The sequence below is a fragment of the Lipotes vexillifer genome, unplaced genomic scaffold (genome assembly GCF_000442215.2).
Source record: "Lipotes vexillifer unplaced genomic scaffold, Lipotes_vexillifer_v1.1 scaffold670, whole genome shotgun sequence".
In the NCBI taxonomy this organism is placed as follows: domain Eukaryota; kingdom Metazoa; phylum Chordata; class Mammalia; order Artiodactyla; family Lipotidae; genus Lipotes; species Lipotes vexillifer.
This window is the reverse complement of record NW_006778108.1, coordinates 1,620,145-1,638,246: the sequence shown is the minus strand read 5'-3', so window position 1 is coordinate 1,638,246 and position 18,102 is coordinate 1,620,145. Positions and strand designations below refer to the sequence as shown.

The 18,102-nt window shown below is 50.7% G+C and overlaps 1 protein-coding gene across 1 annotated transcript in view; it reads left to right on the top strand.

The window, feature by feature from the left end:
• The first annotated feature begins 3,921 nt into the window (after positions 1-3,921).
• The window catches only part of SYNDIG1 (synapse differentiation inducing 1), a 57,117-nt gene continuing 42,936 nt past the window's right edge, over positions 3,922-18,102 (top strand). Inside the window, exon 1 of the mRNA XM_007451448.1 lies at positions 3,922-4,398. Coding sequence (XP_007451510.1) covers positions 3,922-4,398 — 477 coding nt within the window. The remainder of the gene's footprint in view (positions 4,399-18,102) is intronic.

Here is an 18,102-nt window from a genome sequence, read left to right as displayed (position 1 = left end):
CAAGCAACTTGCTAAAGATCATAGATAGGAAGTCGCAAAACTGAGGGCAAATCCCTGGTTTCCTGACTCTTAGTTTCGTCCTCTTATATCCTGACAGCCTCAAAGTAAAGAAAAGTGTGTTTCTGTACAACGCAGAATTTGTACAGCTGTTGCCTGTCTGCTTTCTGTCTCTTTTCTTTCACAGCCCCCATCAGTTTCCTCACCTGCCTGGTGTTCACCCAAACCCGTGGGTGGGAGGGCTCTCTGAGCTGTGGTTCTGAGAGAGAGAACGAGGGAAGGAGGAGAAAGGGGATGAACCTTAGGCACCAGGAGACCCCTGTTCATCCTCTCCCCTCCCCCGGCCACCAGCATCAGTAATGCAGCAGCTGTAGCGCGAGTGACCAGCTTCCTCTGCCAGACTCGTAAAAGCAGACTGCAGGGCCTCACCCGGAGGACAAAATTGGGAGCACTCGATGCAGCCCAGGAAGACCTCTGTTCACAGAAGGCAGGCAGCATCCTCGACAGAGCGGAGGCTGTTCAAGCAGAAATAAAGGATCGCGTCAAAGGGTTTCCTCTTTGCAGCTGCTGGTTCTGAATATCATGGACTGAGAAAAAAATGATGTATCGTTTGTTATATAAAATAACCGATTATATTACATAATTTTACGTCTGTTATAAAGAGCCTTGGAGGAACGGCACCATCATGGGTAAGACCCCAGTAAGCGTCGTGAGGATGCTGGAGGAGACCCCAGGCTCTGACACAGGACGTTTTATCTCAGAGCCGCTAAACTCGGGTTCGGGAATGGCTATAGTCGGGGAGGAGTGCGTGCAAGTAAACACAGAGGAAATGAGCAAATAGGAATTAGGGGTTAGAGACAATGACAAGCCAGTCTGTGTTAGAAGAAATAGTATTGAAGGATGCTGAAGTGACAAAAATAAAATTCCACTCATTTCAGCCCCTTTACCTCAGACGTAATCATAATCTATCATACTCAATGTCGGAAAAATTCACTCCAAGAAGAATGTAAGAATGTAAGAATGTAAATTGTAAGAATGTAAGACTGTAAATGTAAGAATGTAAGAATGTAAATTGTAAGAATGTAAGACTGTAAATGTAAGAATGTAAGAATGTAATTTGTTGGGGAATTCCCTGGCGGTCGAGTGGTTAGGACTCCACGCTTTCATTGCCGAGGGCACAAGTCCAATCCCTGGTCAGGGAATTAAGATCCCACAAGCTATGCAGCGCGGCCAAAAACAACCAAAAGATGAAGAATGTAAATTGTTGGATGTGTTTGTTTAAATACTAAAAAGAAGGATGGTAAATAGCTGTAAAATAGAGCCAAGAGCCAGAACTCACACTATTCACTACAGAGCAGGGCCCCTCCCTTCAAGGTGCAAAATAACCCTTGTGGTCGTGTTAATGCGGATTCTGACTCAGTAGCTCCAGATGGTCAAGACCGTGCCTCCCTGACAGAATCCCAGGTGGTGCTAATGCTGCAAGTTCTCAGCCGACTCTAGGTGGAGACTTAAGCTGCGCCTGCCTCAAAATGCCATGATTTCAACCCACTATGAGGCTGGTGCAGTTCAAGGAGATCCCCACGTAGCGTTATTCCAATCCCATAACCCTTGGGACTGTTCATTGAGCACCTGCTGCATACCAGGACCAGAGGGGCTAAGGAACCAGGGTTCTTTGGTCTCAGGCTCTGGGCAGGGCAGGGGCTGAGGAGGAGGTGACGTGAGTAGCTGTCACGCTGGCAGAGAAGGACGCACAAGGAGGTAGAGGAGAAACCGGAGCCCGGCTGCCGGGAACACACCAGAAAAGGGAAGATCACTCTGGCTGAACTGTAACAGGAGACTCCGTCCAGGAGGAGGAATTTGAATAAATGTAACCAAGTGTCTTTTGTGAGATACTCACTTCAGATCCAGGCAGGAGCTGAGTCTGAGAAGCCTAACTGAGTTTCAAGAAGGTTATTCTGGTCTTGTTGGTACATCCAGCCCTGCATGAGGGGCCCAGCAGCTTCGCTGTGGAAGGATGAAGATCAGAGAAGCTGGGCGTTTGCGCCAGAAACGCCTGGATGAGCTTGGAAGGTGACTGGGTGCGGAGGTGATGGTCACACATAGGACATGCTTCGCAGGTGCTCAGAATCAGTGGTTTTAGCTCTCGGATTGTGACTGGGCCCCAGGGCCGAGGGCTTCTTAGAGCCACAGCAGCAGAGCCAATACTGTGTCCTGCTCTAGGACATGTGACACAGTGTCACAATGGTGACACCCACACCTCCCAGTGCATATACTGCCCTCGACTGGTCAGCTGTCGACTCAGTTAAACTGCTGTTTTCCAGTTAGTCGCAAGGGTGTCTTCTCTCTCTCCTCCTCTGCTCAGTCTGAAATTTTGGATACCTGTAGCTACCACCAAACCCAGCAGTTATAATGTAAGAAAATTCTTAAATCTCATAGAAAGCCAGAGCACCTGAAAGCCCCAAGAGGGAATGTTTTCCTACATAACAGTTATTAATTTGCAAAGAGGAAAAGCTGTCTCCCAAAATCTTAGGCTTGGGTATCTTCTTTTCTTTTTTAACATTTGAAACCCTAGAAAGGAACATGACCTAGGGAGAAACAGTTTAGAAGACTTCTTAATTGTATCCCAGATGCACTGACATTCCTCTAAGCCGAGCACCACTGAGGCAAGGAAATTTCCAGTCTGCTTCCTGGGACCCTGATGAAGGCCAGTGGCAAGTGTGAGTGTTGAGATAATTCTAACACAAGGGAAGAACATACTAGAACGTGTGTGTGAGATTTCCTCAGCCGGGGAACTTAGTCCCTGTACAGCACTAACATGCAGGTCTTCCTATCACTTCTAAATCTGTGTGGGGCATTTTTTTGTTGTTTTTTGTTTTTTTGTTTTTATCACACAGAGGTATTTTATTGTAAGTTATATGCAAAAGCAACTTAGTTCTTCGGAAAAAATTTTTTAAATAAAATAGATCAATATTTAAGATATACTAGACAAAAAAAAAAACCCTGAATAAAGATGATAAAGATAAAAATATATTACTCAAAAAAATCCTTGAGGGCTTCCCTGGTGGCGCAGTGGTTGAGAGTCTGCCTGCCGATGAAGGGGACACGAGTTCATGCCCCGGTCCGGGAGGATCCCACATGCCGTGGAGCGGCTGGGCCCGTGAGCCATGGCCGCTGAGCCTGCACGTCCAGAGCCTGTGCTCCGCAACGGGAGAGGCCACAACAGTGAGAGGCCCGCGTACCGCAAAAATAAATAAATAAAATCCTTGAATTTATTAGAATATAAAACTTTAATGTCCCTCTAGTCAAAATTTTATTCACAAGAGGCTGTAGGTTGGTTGTTTGTTGGAAATCTGTTTGAAAAGTTCAAAAACTAAAACAGTTGCTTTATTTCTTTGTTCCATTAGTAGTAAGTCACAGGATCTTTGTAAGTCAACCCTCTCTTCTTTGGTGTGAGTTTTCTGCTGGGGTGAGAAGCCGTGGGCCTGGGAGAGTTGGACGAACTGCCCCACTTCCCCTGTGGTCGAGGCTGGTGAGGGTAGGCTTGCCTGTGGGTTTCAGCAGGTTGGCTGAAATCACGAGTTTCTCTAGAGCGGCAGTGGTTCCAATTCCTGCAGAGTCGCCTTCATTTGGAGCAGAGACTAGAGTATAGAGATGCAAGGAGTCCATCTCTGGCTCCCTCTGGCCGCTGCCCCCCAGGGAGCCTGTCTAACTCGGCAGAGTAGGTGGGCTCGGATCAGCAGCTATGCACCCCAGCGACCGGGAAACACTGAGACAACCAGGGTCTGGCTGATGAGCAGCTTTTCAGGCGTGATTTTCTTGTCTCATCTCTGTTTCTTCCTCCTCCAGGAGAAATGGGCCCCGTGAGGCAAGCGTGACCCTCAAGTCCAGCCCGCCAGCCCGACGCCCGGCCGGGAGGACAACACCATGGCTGGAGTCATGGAGCAGAAGAGCGGGCTGGTGCGCAGCAAGCTCAGCGAGGCCAGCAAGAGGAATGGCCTGATCAACACCAGAAGCCTCGTGTCTGAGAGCAGGGATGGCCTGGTGTCCGTGTACCCGGCGCCCCAGTACCAGAGCTGCCGGATGGTGGGCAACGCGGCACCGGCCACCCCGGACGGCAGCAGGAACAAGCCAGTCCAGCAGCTGCTGGACCCCAACACCCTCCAGCAGTCGGTGGAGTCCCTCTACCGGCCCAACATCATCCTCTACTCGGAGGGCATGCTGCACCCGTGGGGGGACAGCGTGGCGGCCGACTGCTGTGAGACCACCTTCATCGAGGACCGGTCGCCCGCCAAGGAGAGTCTGGAGTACCCCGACGGCAAGTTCCTCGACCTCTCGCCCGAAGACATCAAGATCCACACGCTCTCCTATGACGTGGAGGAGGAGGGGTTCCAGGAGCTGGAGGTCAGAGCACGTGTCTGTCATGGGCCTTCGGGAGCAGGGTGTGGGGCTCCGGCGGGATACGAGTAAGTCGAGGCATGAAGCTAGTGTGCGTAAGTGCAGGGAAACCGAAGCCTTCTGGGTGCCCTTCACTCAGAACATTTGTGGAAGATGCGGGGACGGAGAAAGAGCTGAGGACCAGGACCCGGGGGGCTTCAGCAGAGATTCTGGTCGGAGAGGGCACAAGGCCACAGCCGTCGGGACAGGGCTAAGATGGATTTAACGGTTGACAGTGCTGGCAGGGGGTGGGGCTCTGCTGACACCCCGCCCACAGGGGAGACCGGTCACTGGCAAAAGCGAGCAGGGGAGGGGGGCTCATGGTCCTAGGGCCACACAAGGCTGGAAGTACACGTGTGGGGACAATTTGGGATGTTTTTGCTGCTACGTGTGGTTTCCTTAATTTGACATTCCAGAGCGTCTACTAAGGATGATTGGAATAGCTGAAACCTGCTGGAAGAAACAGTTGAAATTGATAGCATAAGGCGCAGACGAGCTGAATTATTGCAGGGTCCGGTCTCCCGTAGGGCAGGCACAGGCGTCAGATCACACGCCCAGAAACGTGCGTGTTGGCCGGGGTGTGACGCACGGCCGCCCCCGTGGAGGGCAAGGGTGAGGCTGGAGCGGTCTGAGCCCAGGAGGCCAGCACCCAAGCCGGGGGGCAGTCATTTTGCTGCTGTGAGGCTAGAGGGGGTTCCTCCAGGACACGCATGGCAAGGAGAGAAGAGCCGGTTTCTGTCAGTTGGGAGGGAGAGACCTTTAGGAGGAAGCGTGTGGTCAGAGGGAAAGGAAGTTTGTTTCCTACTTTGATAGGTGAGAACTTTTTGTGGGTGGAGGGAAACGTCCAGGGCAGAGAATGCCGGGGGGCAGGGGGGACAGGAGTTGGCGTCCAGGCGTAAGTCTGGTCTTTCTCGAGCCGTCCACACAAGGCTTGTCTGAGAAGGTTAACAAGTCCACGTGCTCTAGGTGGAAGAGGATGGGATGAGGGCCCACGTGGGGGAGGGTCATGGAGCTGGGGGAGGGGGAGGACCCTCAGGGCGGTGACTAAGGGGAGCGACCGTCCTAGAAGAGACAGCCAGCGTCGGGGGTGGGGGCGGTCCGTGGGCAGGTGTGGTCAGGCCCGAGCGCTGTGACCTTCCCCGTGACGGGCGGCCGCCCTTCAGCAGGGGAGGCTCAGGGCACAGCAAGCTTGGGGCTTCCTGCCTGCAAGCTGGGAGAGGCAGGAGAGAGCAAGGGAGGGTGTCTGGAGTAGACTCAGCCCCACCGCGGGGGCCCAGACTGGGGAGAAGGTCAGTGAGGTCACAGGGAGCTGATGGGCCCGGAGACCAGGGGTGTCAGGACCGGAGGTAAAACGAGAACGAGAAGCAGCCGGAGAGGTGGTTTTAGTCCAAACAGATATTCAGAAACGGAAAACAAAATGTGCTTTTGTAGCAAACCCTGTGAACAAAGCCCCGAACCCAGCTGACGGGGAGTGGAGCGGAGGGCAGCTGTTGGAAGCCATTGGGAAGACCAGCACACCCGGGGACCCCGTCAAGGGTCAGAGCAGGGCTGAGCTTGGGCCGGGCTGAAATTTGAGAAAGTTGGGCGAGTGCTTTAGCTGCCATTCAGGAGCCTCTGTTCAGCATCCACTTTTACCAAGGTCTGGGGTTTTGCCTAAAGCCAAAGTGTAAGTGCTGTGTGGAGTTTAGGAAGCAGACATACAAAGATGCAACTTCAGGGAAACGCGGGAGTTATGGTGATGGAAACCCGCTGCTCCGAGAGCCTCCGAAGGAGAGGCTGACCCCCGAGCTCAGCGTGGGGCTCAGTTGTGTCTGCAGAGGAGGCGCCCGGTTGCACCTGGCAGGGGAGAGAGAGACCCTCCGGCAAGAAGTTTCATCGGGGTAGGGGGTGAGAATCAAAGGGACGTCGTGAGCAGATGGCACACAGAGGTGTCCAACCTAGATCTGCGGGGACAGCGAGGGGTTAGACCTGGTGGGGCCAGGAAGGCAGGACCAAGGGGACGCGGGGTCCTGTCCCTGAGGACCTCACTGCCGTCTCGGGGAGACTGGATTTTAGGTGGGGACACAAACCCAGAGGCTTGGAGACAGGAGGGACAGTAAGAGCGTCCAGAGGAGCCCCACGGAGGGGCGGGGCCGAGACTGGGAGCCCAGCCTGTCTGCAGCTCCAGGGGTGCCGCCGTGCAGGCTCGTGTGTAGGGGGTCCCGGGGGCATGGGGGTGTTTCAGGTAGGGGTGCATCGTCAGAGCTGCTCTGGCTGCAGAGCAGGATGAGGGGCCTGTCATAGAAGAGGATGAGAGAATCAGGGCAGCATTACAAGTGAACAGATGCTCAGGAAGTGGTACCTGCCATTGTCTGGAGAAGATAGGAAGGAAGGGTCGGGGCCTCTCTGTGCACAGAGGGTCCCAAGCCCCCCATTGGCCAGGCTGGCTGGCACAGGATTTTCAGCTTTGTCACAAGTTCTTAGAAATCAGCTCCAACACATAACATCCCCAGCAGTGAAAAGTGGGGGACACTTAGTAGACTGAAAATGTAGGGGTAGCTCCTGCCTACACTGTTTCTTCATCCCTCGTGTGGGCCTCAGGCCTCCCCTCTCTCTGGTCACATCCTACATGCAGGAAGTGTTCTGTTTTCCCATTCTGTGAAAAAATAATGGGCATGTGTGCATTAGCATTTGCTGTGTAACAAATCTCCCCCAAATAGGTGGCTTCTAACAGCCCTGTGAGCTCGTGATTCTCGGGGTCAGCATTCTGCAGGGGTCTCAGCTGGATGGAGGCTGCTCTGCTGGGCTTGCCGGGTTCCCCCACTGGCCTGAGCCTGAGAATGTGGGCTGGGCTATTGGCCCAGGTGACAGAGGTGACAGGACCACATGCCTCTCATCATGTGGCGGCCGTGGTGGGGATTCCGGGAGCAGAGAGCAGGTTGAACAGGGAGCCAGGACTTTTCAAGTCTCTGCCGTGGAGTACACGTTATACATCTTATCTTCCAAAGCAAGTCACATGGCCAAGACCAAAGTCGGTGTGGGAGGGGCTACTCAGGGTGGCAGGATAGGAAGATGCCAACCACAGGGCCAGGACTGCAGCAGCTCCCACAGAGCAAGCATCACTTTTGAAGATCATCGAATTGAACAGAATGAGAACAGTCCTGGTCGTATTGTAACTCAAATAAAAGATCATGGTCCGTATTGATGTGGGGCTCTCCCCAGAAGGCAGTTCTCCTTCCGATAAAAGGGAAACTGTGGTTTTGACTCCTTGGGGAGTTCCGTGGCTTCACTCGGTCTACAGCAGATCGATTCTGTTTCCTGGAAATCACAGTTTTCAGAGAGCTTTGCCCTGGTAGGAGCAGGGCCTTGTCACCGGAGCCTTTCCTCTGCCCCCATCTCTGCCTGGACAGGCTTGCCCAGCACTCGGAGTGGAGGTGGCCTGGTCCAGACGGGTCCGCTCACCGGGCGCACATCTGTAGGAACTCCTGCAGCTTTATTTGCCTCTGGGGCGGTGGTGCTGGCGTGAGCGGATCTGCAGCTGATTGAAAGCATCTTGTGCAGAGGCCTTGGCCACGGCATTTGCCGTGTGCTGCCGCAGAGTGGGAGCCCGTCACAGCGGAGAGTCGGCCTGGGGAGTTGCAGGGGTGCGGGGGGATGGAGGGTGACCGGGCAGGCGCCTCGGGGGCCCTCGGGACGCTCTGGGTGCACGATCCGGGGCCTCTCCTGGTACCCGACCGCAGCTAAAACCACAGCTCACGGGGCCCCAACCGCAGGAAATCACGTCTCCTTTTCACACAAACTCAAGCAGAGAGATTTCAGGCACAAGTAATAAAGCAGTTCTGCAAAATATAAAATTTGAGCTTAAAGTTATGAAATGAAGTGGGTGCGGGTCAGGGCTGGAGGGGCCTCATTGCATGTTGAAAGGCTGATTGTCACCCTTTTGTGACAAAGCCAAGCCTCCAGCATCCATTGGAAAGCACATGGGATGTCATCACTGGGAAATAGTGACACGGGAAGAAAGCAGAAGACGACACGTGTTTGTGGAGCATCTTCCTGTGCCAGCCCCTCGGCTCACCCTGCCGTCTGATCCTGGCAGCCACACTGGGTGACAGGCTCTGTGCCTAACGCTGCACATGAGAGGTGGAAGCTTGGAGGGGTCCCAGATGGCTCTCCTGGCGTCAGACTCCTGTGTCCTGATGGCGATACTCTGTGGTCCCTGAACGGCTGTTTCAGACAGAGCCACCTCCTCATGTCTGAGCCCTCACCTGAGCTGTCCAAGCCCTGAGTCTGCCCTCCCGTGAAAAACCGGAAACCTATTGGGAGAGACAGGGTTTCACACTCAGGGTAGCACCTTGCAGAGGCCTCCTTCACACACAGGAACAAAGCAGGGAGGACTCGCAAACATTTGACGAAAACCCCAAAGCGTGAATGAGGCAGAAGAACAAAAATAGAAGAGTGGACCCAGAGGAAACTGAAATCACTCAGAAAATAATAGGCAGTGTTTTAAACACGATCTTAGTGTCCTATGAGGATGTGAGAGGCTGCTCTGGGGTGGGGCGGGGAGGCCGGGTTTGGTTTGGTTTGGTTTGCCTTGTACGTGGGCTGGACCCTCACGTACGCTGGTGACAGAGGTGGTGAGTGGGGGTCCTCTCCTCGCTCCTGGTTCGGGGTCAGTGCTCAGACTCAGATTAAGGACCAAGTTCTTGAGGCTCTTAATCAGGTGCAGGGAGCAGCCTTTGTCAAGACTTGGTTAAACAGGAGTTTTTTTAATATAAAAGATGGCAAATGCTGGGAATTTTTGTCCTTTATTGTATTTATGTGACCTATTATATTAACTGATTTTCATATATTAAACTATCCTTACATTTGGGGATAAATCCCCCATGGCCATGGTGTTTGCTCCTCTTTAAATATTGCTGGATTTAATGTGCTAACAACTTGGTAAGGATGTTTATTTCTGTGCCCATGAGGGGTCTTGGTCCTTGACAACTACAGCTTTCTTTTCTTGTCTTTTTCTGGCTTTGGTGTCAGGGTGACCCTGGCCTCATAGGATGAGTTGGGAAGTGTTTCCTCCTCTTCTCTCTGAAAGACTCTGCCCAGCATTGGTACTTTTTCTTCTCAGGTCTTCATTCATATTCACAGTGAAGCCAACTGGGCCTGGGCTCTTCTCTGTGGGAAGGTTTTTGATTACTGATCAGACCTGATTTCTCTATGATTTTAAAGCAAATCTTAGGTTTTCCTTTCTTCTTTTTTTTTTCTTTTATTTTGTCGGTACGCGGGCCTCTCACTGTTGTGGCCTCTCCCGTTGCGGAGCACAGGCTCCGGACGTGCAGGCTCAGTGGCCATGGCTCACGGGCCCAGCCGCTCCGCGGCATGTGGGATCTTCCCAGAACGGGGCACGAACCCGCGTCCCCTGCATCGGCAGGCGGACTCTCAGCCACTGCGCCACCAGGGAAGCCCAGGTTTTCCTTTCTTCTTGACTCAGCTTTAGTAATTTGTGTCATTCTAGGGATTTGCCCATTTTATCCAAGTTACCTAATTTGTCAGCATAACATTGTCCATAATATTCCATTTAAATCTTCTCACTTTCTATACAGTTGGTAATGTCTCCTCTTTTCATGCCTAATTTTGGTGAGTTTCCATTTCTTCCTTGTTCAGTCTCAGTCTAGCCAAAGGTTTATACATTTCCTTGATCTTTTCAAATATCTGTCATCTGTTTCCATTGGTTTGTCCTTGCTTCTCGGTTTTCCATTTCAATGATTTTCACTCAGATATTTATGATATTTTCCTCTCGTTTCCTATGGGCTAAATTTGCTCTTCTTTACCTAGCTCCTTAGTTATTGATTTGAGATTTTTCTTCCTTCGTAATATATGTATTTAAAGCTGTAACTTTCGAACACTGTTTTAACTGCCTCCTATAAATTTTGATATGTTGTGTTTTCATTTTCGATTTAGTTCAAAGTATCGTCTAATATGCATTGTGATTTATTTATTTTCTTAATGGGTTATTTATAAAAGTGTTGTTTAATTCCCAAATTTCAGGGATTTCCCACACTTTTCCTATCATTTACTCCTAACTTAATTTCATATGGTTGAATAACATAGTTTGTATAATTTCTCTTCTAAGTTTATTGAGATGTGATGTGTGGCCTAACGTACAGTGTGTTCTGGGAAATGTGCCTTGTGCATTTGTGAAGGAACTTGTATTTGTCGTTGTGTGAAGAACCCATGAATGTTTGTTGAGTTGAGTTGGCCATGCTGTTCACATTTTCTGTCTTTGTTGCTTATCTTCCTTGTCGTTTCATCAGTTTTGTCAGTTTTTGCCTCATGTATTTTGGGCTCTATTGGGTGGTGCATGTACATTTATAATTGTTATATCTTGCTGGAATATTGACCATTTTATCATTATAAAATGCCAGTCTTTGTGTCTAATAATATTTTTTGCCTTCAGGTGTATTTTGTGTGGCATTAGTATAGCTGCCACAGCTTTCTTATTATTACAGTTTGCACGAGGTATCTTTTTCCATCATTTTGCTTTGAGTTTATTTTTGTCTCAGAATTTATAGTGTGTCTCTATGGAAAACACAGAGGTGGGTCTTGTTTTTTTAATTGTCTTACGATCTCTGTCTTTTGATTGGAGTATTTAATCCATTTGCATTAACTGTCATTTTTTATATGGTTGGATTTATGTCTTCCATTTTGATTTTTGTTTTCTACATGTTTCTTGGTTTTGTTATTGTTGTTCCTCTTTTTCTTCTTACTGCCTTTTGGTGGCAAATATGCATTTGCACAGCCTCACATCAGCCTGGGATGTGAGGAGAGATCCCCAGGCCCCTGTGGTGCTCTCCTTTCCAGGAGCTCCTTGTTAAATTCTTGAGTTATCCTGCTGCCTGCCACTTGGCCCAACCAGGACTAGAGCCATAGTTTGGGAGAGCTGCAAGATTTCCAATTTGTATCTGGGACTGGAGTTTCCACCCTGTGCTCCCCAGTCAGTTCAGCTCCTTCTAGCAGTGAAGCTTCTGGTCTCCAAGGGTAGCCCCACCCTAGCAGAAATACTTGATGGCCAAGCTGGTGGTGCATTTAGATCAGCCCAGAGCAGGAACACCCCAGACTCACACTATTCTGACTCAGAATTTAGCAGTGGTTCGTAAGCACCCACCCCTCAGTTTATCGTTGGCCCTGGGTCAGTGCAGAGTGCCCTGACAAGGCTGTTTGGACAATTCTGTTCATTCATTTCTCAGGGACAGCATTTGCCTGCCTCCTGGCTCTGTTATACCAGAAGTTTTGCAGGATATTATCTGAAGTGCTAGATGCGTTTTCCAACAGGCACTAGACATGGACGAGAATATGTTCAAATGCCCACAGATGGCTTGTGGTTAGGTTAAGGATTTTAATCGAATTAATTATCTTTAAATAATATGACATATATCCACTTACAGCACTAGAAAATTAAATTACTCATTTTCCTCCCTTGAGACAGTCTGTAAATAAAGAAATGTATTTAGATATTCCAGTTCCTTTGGATCTATGCGTGGATCATTCGCACAGGAAATCTGTTTTATTTCCTACAGTCACGTCTTATCGAGCACTCTTCAAGCTACAGCAATCACCTCATTCTGTAAAGAGGCCTGTGGGAATAACTTCTCACCTGGAAATTAAATTTGCCTTTACGAAGTAAATATTTTGAGGGCATCCTACATACTTATGATTGCCAAAGACAAATTCAAAAATATTGTGTGAAATACAAGCATGATTGGAACAGCAGTGTGCTATTTACCGGTTTAATTTTCTATGTCAAGGAAAACTCTCATATAAATGTGGGACTTGCGGCATGTTTCTTACAAAATAAAAATCAATATCTTTATATTCTCATCTCACACGTGCCAGGAAAAGGCACTGGAGCATGTAATTTTAGCCGTTTGGTGAGGAGAGAATCTCTGAGGTAATAAATCCATCTGTCATAAGAACACAAGGGGATCATTCATCACATTTCCCTGAAACACTTTCTGATAAGCAGGAGGGTTGGGACATCAAACCAAATTTGTATGCCAAGGAAATAAAATCCTTTTTACTCGTTCAAGCTCACACTGATCTCTCGGCTGTGGCTTCTGAGCCCCTGCTCAGAATTGCGAGTGGGAAAGAGCCATCCGTGTATCTGTGGCCACCTGGAACTGGAATCTTTCATCGTTGTAAGACTACAATTATTGTAATGAAATCAGCTTTTACGTATTTACAGGGAGCTGTGAGCTGAACGTGCTAACACGGTAAATGTGGTTTGAATAACAGCGAAAGGCGGGCCCGTGACTTTGGTGAATCTCTTCCATACTCAGTTTTGAACAAATACCAGTAAATTTTGGTTCTAAACCAAATTGTGGTTTAATAAAGTTTCCCCAAGCTTAGCCAAAGGTCCACCTATTTCAAGCAATACTCATGTGAACAAAACCCAGTACCAAGAGGATCCTCTGGAGTCCCCGAGGGGCAAATTTGCTCGACGGTGCATGAAACATGTCTCCTCACGGGCCTGCCGCTAACTCCTGCGTTCAGCGACCTCCACGTGTGCAGAAAACGCTCTTCGTGGCCTGGAGCCCAGGGAATGCCATTTAACCTTGGCCCATGGTAACAAAAACCTCATCTCCCACCTGCCACATCATTATGTCATAAGAAAGTTTGTGGGAAACCATCAGCATTCATGTTTGAAAGTATTGGTCGTGACCACGTCCTTTTTAAGGGAATCGTGGGAAGTGTCACCCCCATATTATGGTCTGTTCAGCTTTCTGTCCGTCCCGCTGCTGGCGAAACAATGGCAGAATAACCACAGAAATCCAGGATGAGCCCAACTTCATGACTGCCAATATTTTCCATTTTTTCCCTAACAAACCATTTCACGGCGTTTCCTAAAAACAGAAGGAAAAGCTCACAGGACTGACACACAGGTAGTTTGGGTGCATTGTGAATTCTGAGATGCAAAAAGAAACTAACACGGGGGAGGCGGTGCAGGTGGCCTGCACTCGTGGGCTGAGGTTAAGCTAGGTTTTTGTTAACAAGAGACATTTGGCTGGTGCGAGAATCATCAGATCGTTCAGACCGTTAGCAGGTGAGGGAGACTCCATCGTTCCGGTTGGAGAGCCTGCACACCCTTCTCGTGGCCCCGGGCAGTGGGTGCTTGGTGCTGATACTCACCTGGAGGAAACAGACACGGAGGAGGCAAGAAAGAGGTCTCACTGTGCAAAGTGCTGAGGATTCCCGCGGGGCTTGTCTCCAGGGAGGGTGCTGCCCCCCTTCACAGGTGGGAGGAAGCGGGATGGCCCCACCTGGCCTGGCCTGGCCTGGGTGTCGGCAAGAGTCCCAGAAGGAAGGCTGTTTCCTCCTGAATAATGAAAACCACACTGCGCACCACAGCCCCGTCACCGGAGAAACACGAGGCCAAGTTAGGAAAACAGCCTTTGTCCAGTTAAAGAACAAACCCACGCAGCAGGACGTGCGTGCTGTTGACAGCAGTGTTAGTGGGAAAATGTTCCCTTTGCACGGTTCATCTGAGGCACCTGTGAGTCTTCATGTCATATGAAGCAAAACGTACACCAGCCTGCAGTGGTGCCGTGTGGACAAGTCTGGAAAGGTGACAACCACCAGGGGGTCTGGGGGACGTCTGTGTAATCATCAAACAGGTAAAACTTGAGAAGTCAGGGAACATTCCTCAGAGTGGGAAGTATATTGAGAAACAGAACACGTTGCTTGGAGTCATAACCTTACATAAGACGTTACCCAGAGAGGTCTACACTGTAAAATGCAGATTCAGGAAGGATTTAGCAGAGAAAGCAGTGGTGTTTCAGGGAGGCTTGGTGGTGGAGGGTCAGGGATGCAGTGGAGGGACAGCTGTAACTTGAGGTTAGGTCCCAGAGGATACCTGTCTCTCCAGCAAACCATCCCATGCTCTGCTGGCCCAGGCTGGTAGATTGTATGGGATTTTCCTCTCGTGTTTCTGCTAGAAAATAGGGAGATTTCCAAGCCTTCGGTAAGCTAGTCAATTACTGTGTCTCCTCTCCTAGTACTTTTGCTTTGATCCCTTTGATACATCGTTAGGTAGCAGATCACCCAAACTGAGTTAAATAAAATGCAGGCACGCAGGCGCCCCGTGAGCAGTCGCCCACCCCCTTCGCCTCGCCTCTCGCTCTGTCCCCGCCACCTCCAGCCTCCTGGTCCCCCTCCATTTCCCAGCCCCCAGGCGGCTTTGCAGCCCCCTCTGGACCCAGAGTGTTCTCTCCTCCCCTTCACTTGGCTGCCTTCTCGCCAGCATCCAGGTCACAGTGCTGAGATGCCATTGTTTATGTGTGTGTGTGTTTACTTGACGATTTTCTGTCCTGTCGGACACGGCCGAGCCATCTTAGGCTCAGTTTCCCAGAAGCAGACGCAATGCGAGGATTCATGAGCACGTGATTTACTAGGAAACTTCCCCTGGGAGACCAGCCGGTCAGTGGGGGAGCAAGGGGCAGCATGTCGAGAAAGGAGGGGGGTTCAGACAAAGAACAGAGGGGGCCCAGCCTGGCCTCGGGACCTGAGGTATGGGCAGTGCCCCCATGGCCCCGGGGGCTGTGGGCGACTGGATTTTAGCCTCCTGGGAAAGGAGCTCCTGGATACATCCCAAAGGTCAGCACCGAGTGGGCACCTAATGATCCTTTGTGCCGATTTGTTTCTTAGTAAATGAATGACTGTCAGAGGAGCCCTCCTGGTCAGTGTCATGCTTTTTTCAATAGAAATGAAGCCAGACGCTACCTGTGTGAGCACCCAGGCTCCTTGAGGTCTTCCTGGTGAGCATTTATGTGACCTCGACTTTGTTTAATGAGGTGCTTTAAAAAGTGTCCCACGTCGAGTGCACGGGGCAGACGCAGGACCCGGGCCTCTGGTACTTAGCGCCCCATAGGCCCTGCGGCAGCCCCGGGGCCTCCGTGTGGGACATCCTGGCAGCAGCTGGCTCTGTGCTGAAACACAAGTGCGGACCATGTTTCCCACAAACCACAAAAACGAAGACCAGCTCCAAGTAAGGACTAAGGAGAAAGCACGACGTGCAGACTGTTATGAACACAGTTGCCATCGGCGTTGCATTAGAAAAGAGAAATCGTGAGGCTATTCTAGCCGGACAGAACTGCCCCATAACTGCAGGGGGAAGGGAGGAGAGAGGCCGGTGCCCTGACAGCCCTGCTCAGCCCCTGGCCAGTCCTCAGTGTGTCCATGGGGCCGAGCGGGAGCAAAGCGCCCGGTGATAGCCATGCCACTCCTCTGGGGAGGACCGGCATCATGTCACAGGGACGTAGTCAGAGGTGCTTCTTATGCACAAGGACAGAGAACAGAAGGACTGACAGTTTGTCATCGCCGTTGTTTACTTGCTGAAGTGGATGTTTGTCCAGAGGTAGGTAGCAGGGCAGATAACTGGGGACATTCCTGACACACGACGGTGGAGAGACACCCCACCACCACCAGCGATGGAGCATCCCCCGTGACTCCCCATCCAAACACCTCTCCTGAGCCTGGCAGCCTCCGTGTGGGCAGGTCCCAGCTGGCTGGGGTGGGGCCTGGGCGTCTGCATTCCTGACGGCTCCCAGCAAGGCCGACACTGCAGCCCCTGGACCACACTGTGTGCGCAGTGAGCACAGGGAGCTCCGCTGACCAGTGGTCCAGGCGGCTTCCAGCCCACCTCACAGACAGAGAAGGTACAAGACTCACCCTTTCTGGAAACGTTTCCCTCTCTAGAGATAGGTCGCCTCTTGTACCCCTTTGGATGCCTGAGGACCCACCTCTCCTTCTCCTAAGGATGGCCCTTAACACATGGAGACAATGCTCACCCCGAGCCCTGCCCTCCCCGCGGGCCGCCTCTTCCCGGTTGGGCATCACTTTACTCTCCTCACCATCCTGGTCGCTCTGAATCCCTCTTGAAATGAGTCGAGAAATGGATAATCCAGAGGTGATCTGCCCCCTGTGAAGCAGACTGGAGGTCCCTGACCCCCTTTCTGGACCCTCCCTCCCCGAGGCCAGCCAGCGCTGCCAGGCAGCACCTGCACCACTGGCTGCCTCTCTCCGGCCCCCTCCCCCGGCCAGTCTCTTTCATGAGTCCTCACTGCCTCACGCCTAGCCTCAGGGTGGCAGGGGGAAGGTGAGAATGGCTTGAGGTCCTCTACGCCTATCTTCTAGAAATGCAGCATCTGGTGCAGCTTCACAGAGGAGGCAGGTGAGCTCCTTGCTGGGTAGCTGCTGGAGGCTTGGGCTATGTCCTGGCTTCGGGCCGTGTGCACAGGAGGTCAGCGTGCTCCTACGGGCTCACAGCCCTGTCCTTTGTTCCAGCTGGAACTGTCCCCTCGTGACAGCCCCATCTGCTGTCCTTAGCACGGGCTGGGTGCCCACAGGAGGCCACCCACTGATCTGCCAGCTTTGAGTCCCTTCTCATAACACCTGGAGTCCACCTGGCGGGCAGAGCGTCTACATTTGGGAGGTGGAAGCTAAGGTAAGGGTGACAGGGATTTGCAGGAGAGTTTGGATGGAGCCAGCTGCCACGTAATGGAGAGAACAGGCACCTCACCAAGTAGGAGATACAAATGGCAAATAAGCACACGGAGATGTTCAACATCACGACCTTCAGAGAAATGCAGACTAAAGCCAAGATGAAAAGCACTGCACAGCCCTTAGGATGGCGGAATGCCAAGAACTGACACCACCAAATGCTGGTGAGGACGCAGAAGCGGGAAGGCCTCTCTGGAAGACAATTGGTCATTTTCCTGTAAAAAAAACCAACACCGAACAACCCAGCAACCCCATTCCCGGGTATTTACTCTAAAGAAATGAAAACCTATGTTCACACAGAAACCTGCACGAATGTGTCACAGCCTTTATTAGTAAGAATCAAAAACTGGAATTAAACACCCTTCGGTGGACGAACGGACGAACACACAGCGGCACCTCCCTATCGTGGAAAATCACGCAGGAACAAAACAGAGTGAACTGCTGACACCCCCAGCAGCCTGGGTGACCCTCGGGGCCTCATGCTGAGGGGGTTGGTTGGGGGTCTTGCATTGGACAGGGTCGGTGTCCTGATTTAGGTGCTGGGTCGTGCTTATGTAAGAGGTGGAGATCAAGGATGTGGGACTCTGTTCTATCTTTGCAGTCCGTACAGGAACTCTGTTCTATTTTTGAAACTTTTATGTGAGTCTAAAATTGTTTCAAAGGGTATGTGTGTGTGTGTGTGTGTGTGTGTGTGTGTGTGCGCGCGCGTGCATGTGTGTGTATGAGTATGTGTGTGTGTGTGTGTGTGTGTGTACACACATATACATCTCTGTGACCAAGACTTAGTTGAAGAGATTTGAGATGTGACATCACATCTCACACACACACACAGAGTGAAATAATCTATATGTATACATACATACACATATTGTATAAGGCCATCTTTAATGAATTTTAATACTCTATAATCTTCAAACTAACTAATATATAATTTAAATATCTGCTTTCCTTTCAATAAAGCAGAATATTTCAGAACAGTAAATTGGGAAATTAGTGCTTTTTTTTAAGTGGCTGGTATCTGATGACCTAGAACAGCCCAGCCAGTGCCTTGACATACAACCAGAGGTTTTCTGTAATGGGATCTTGCACAGAGGCAGCCCTTGGTTTAGAAGATATTCTTGTTCTTACAAACTAGGGAGCCCA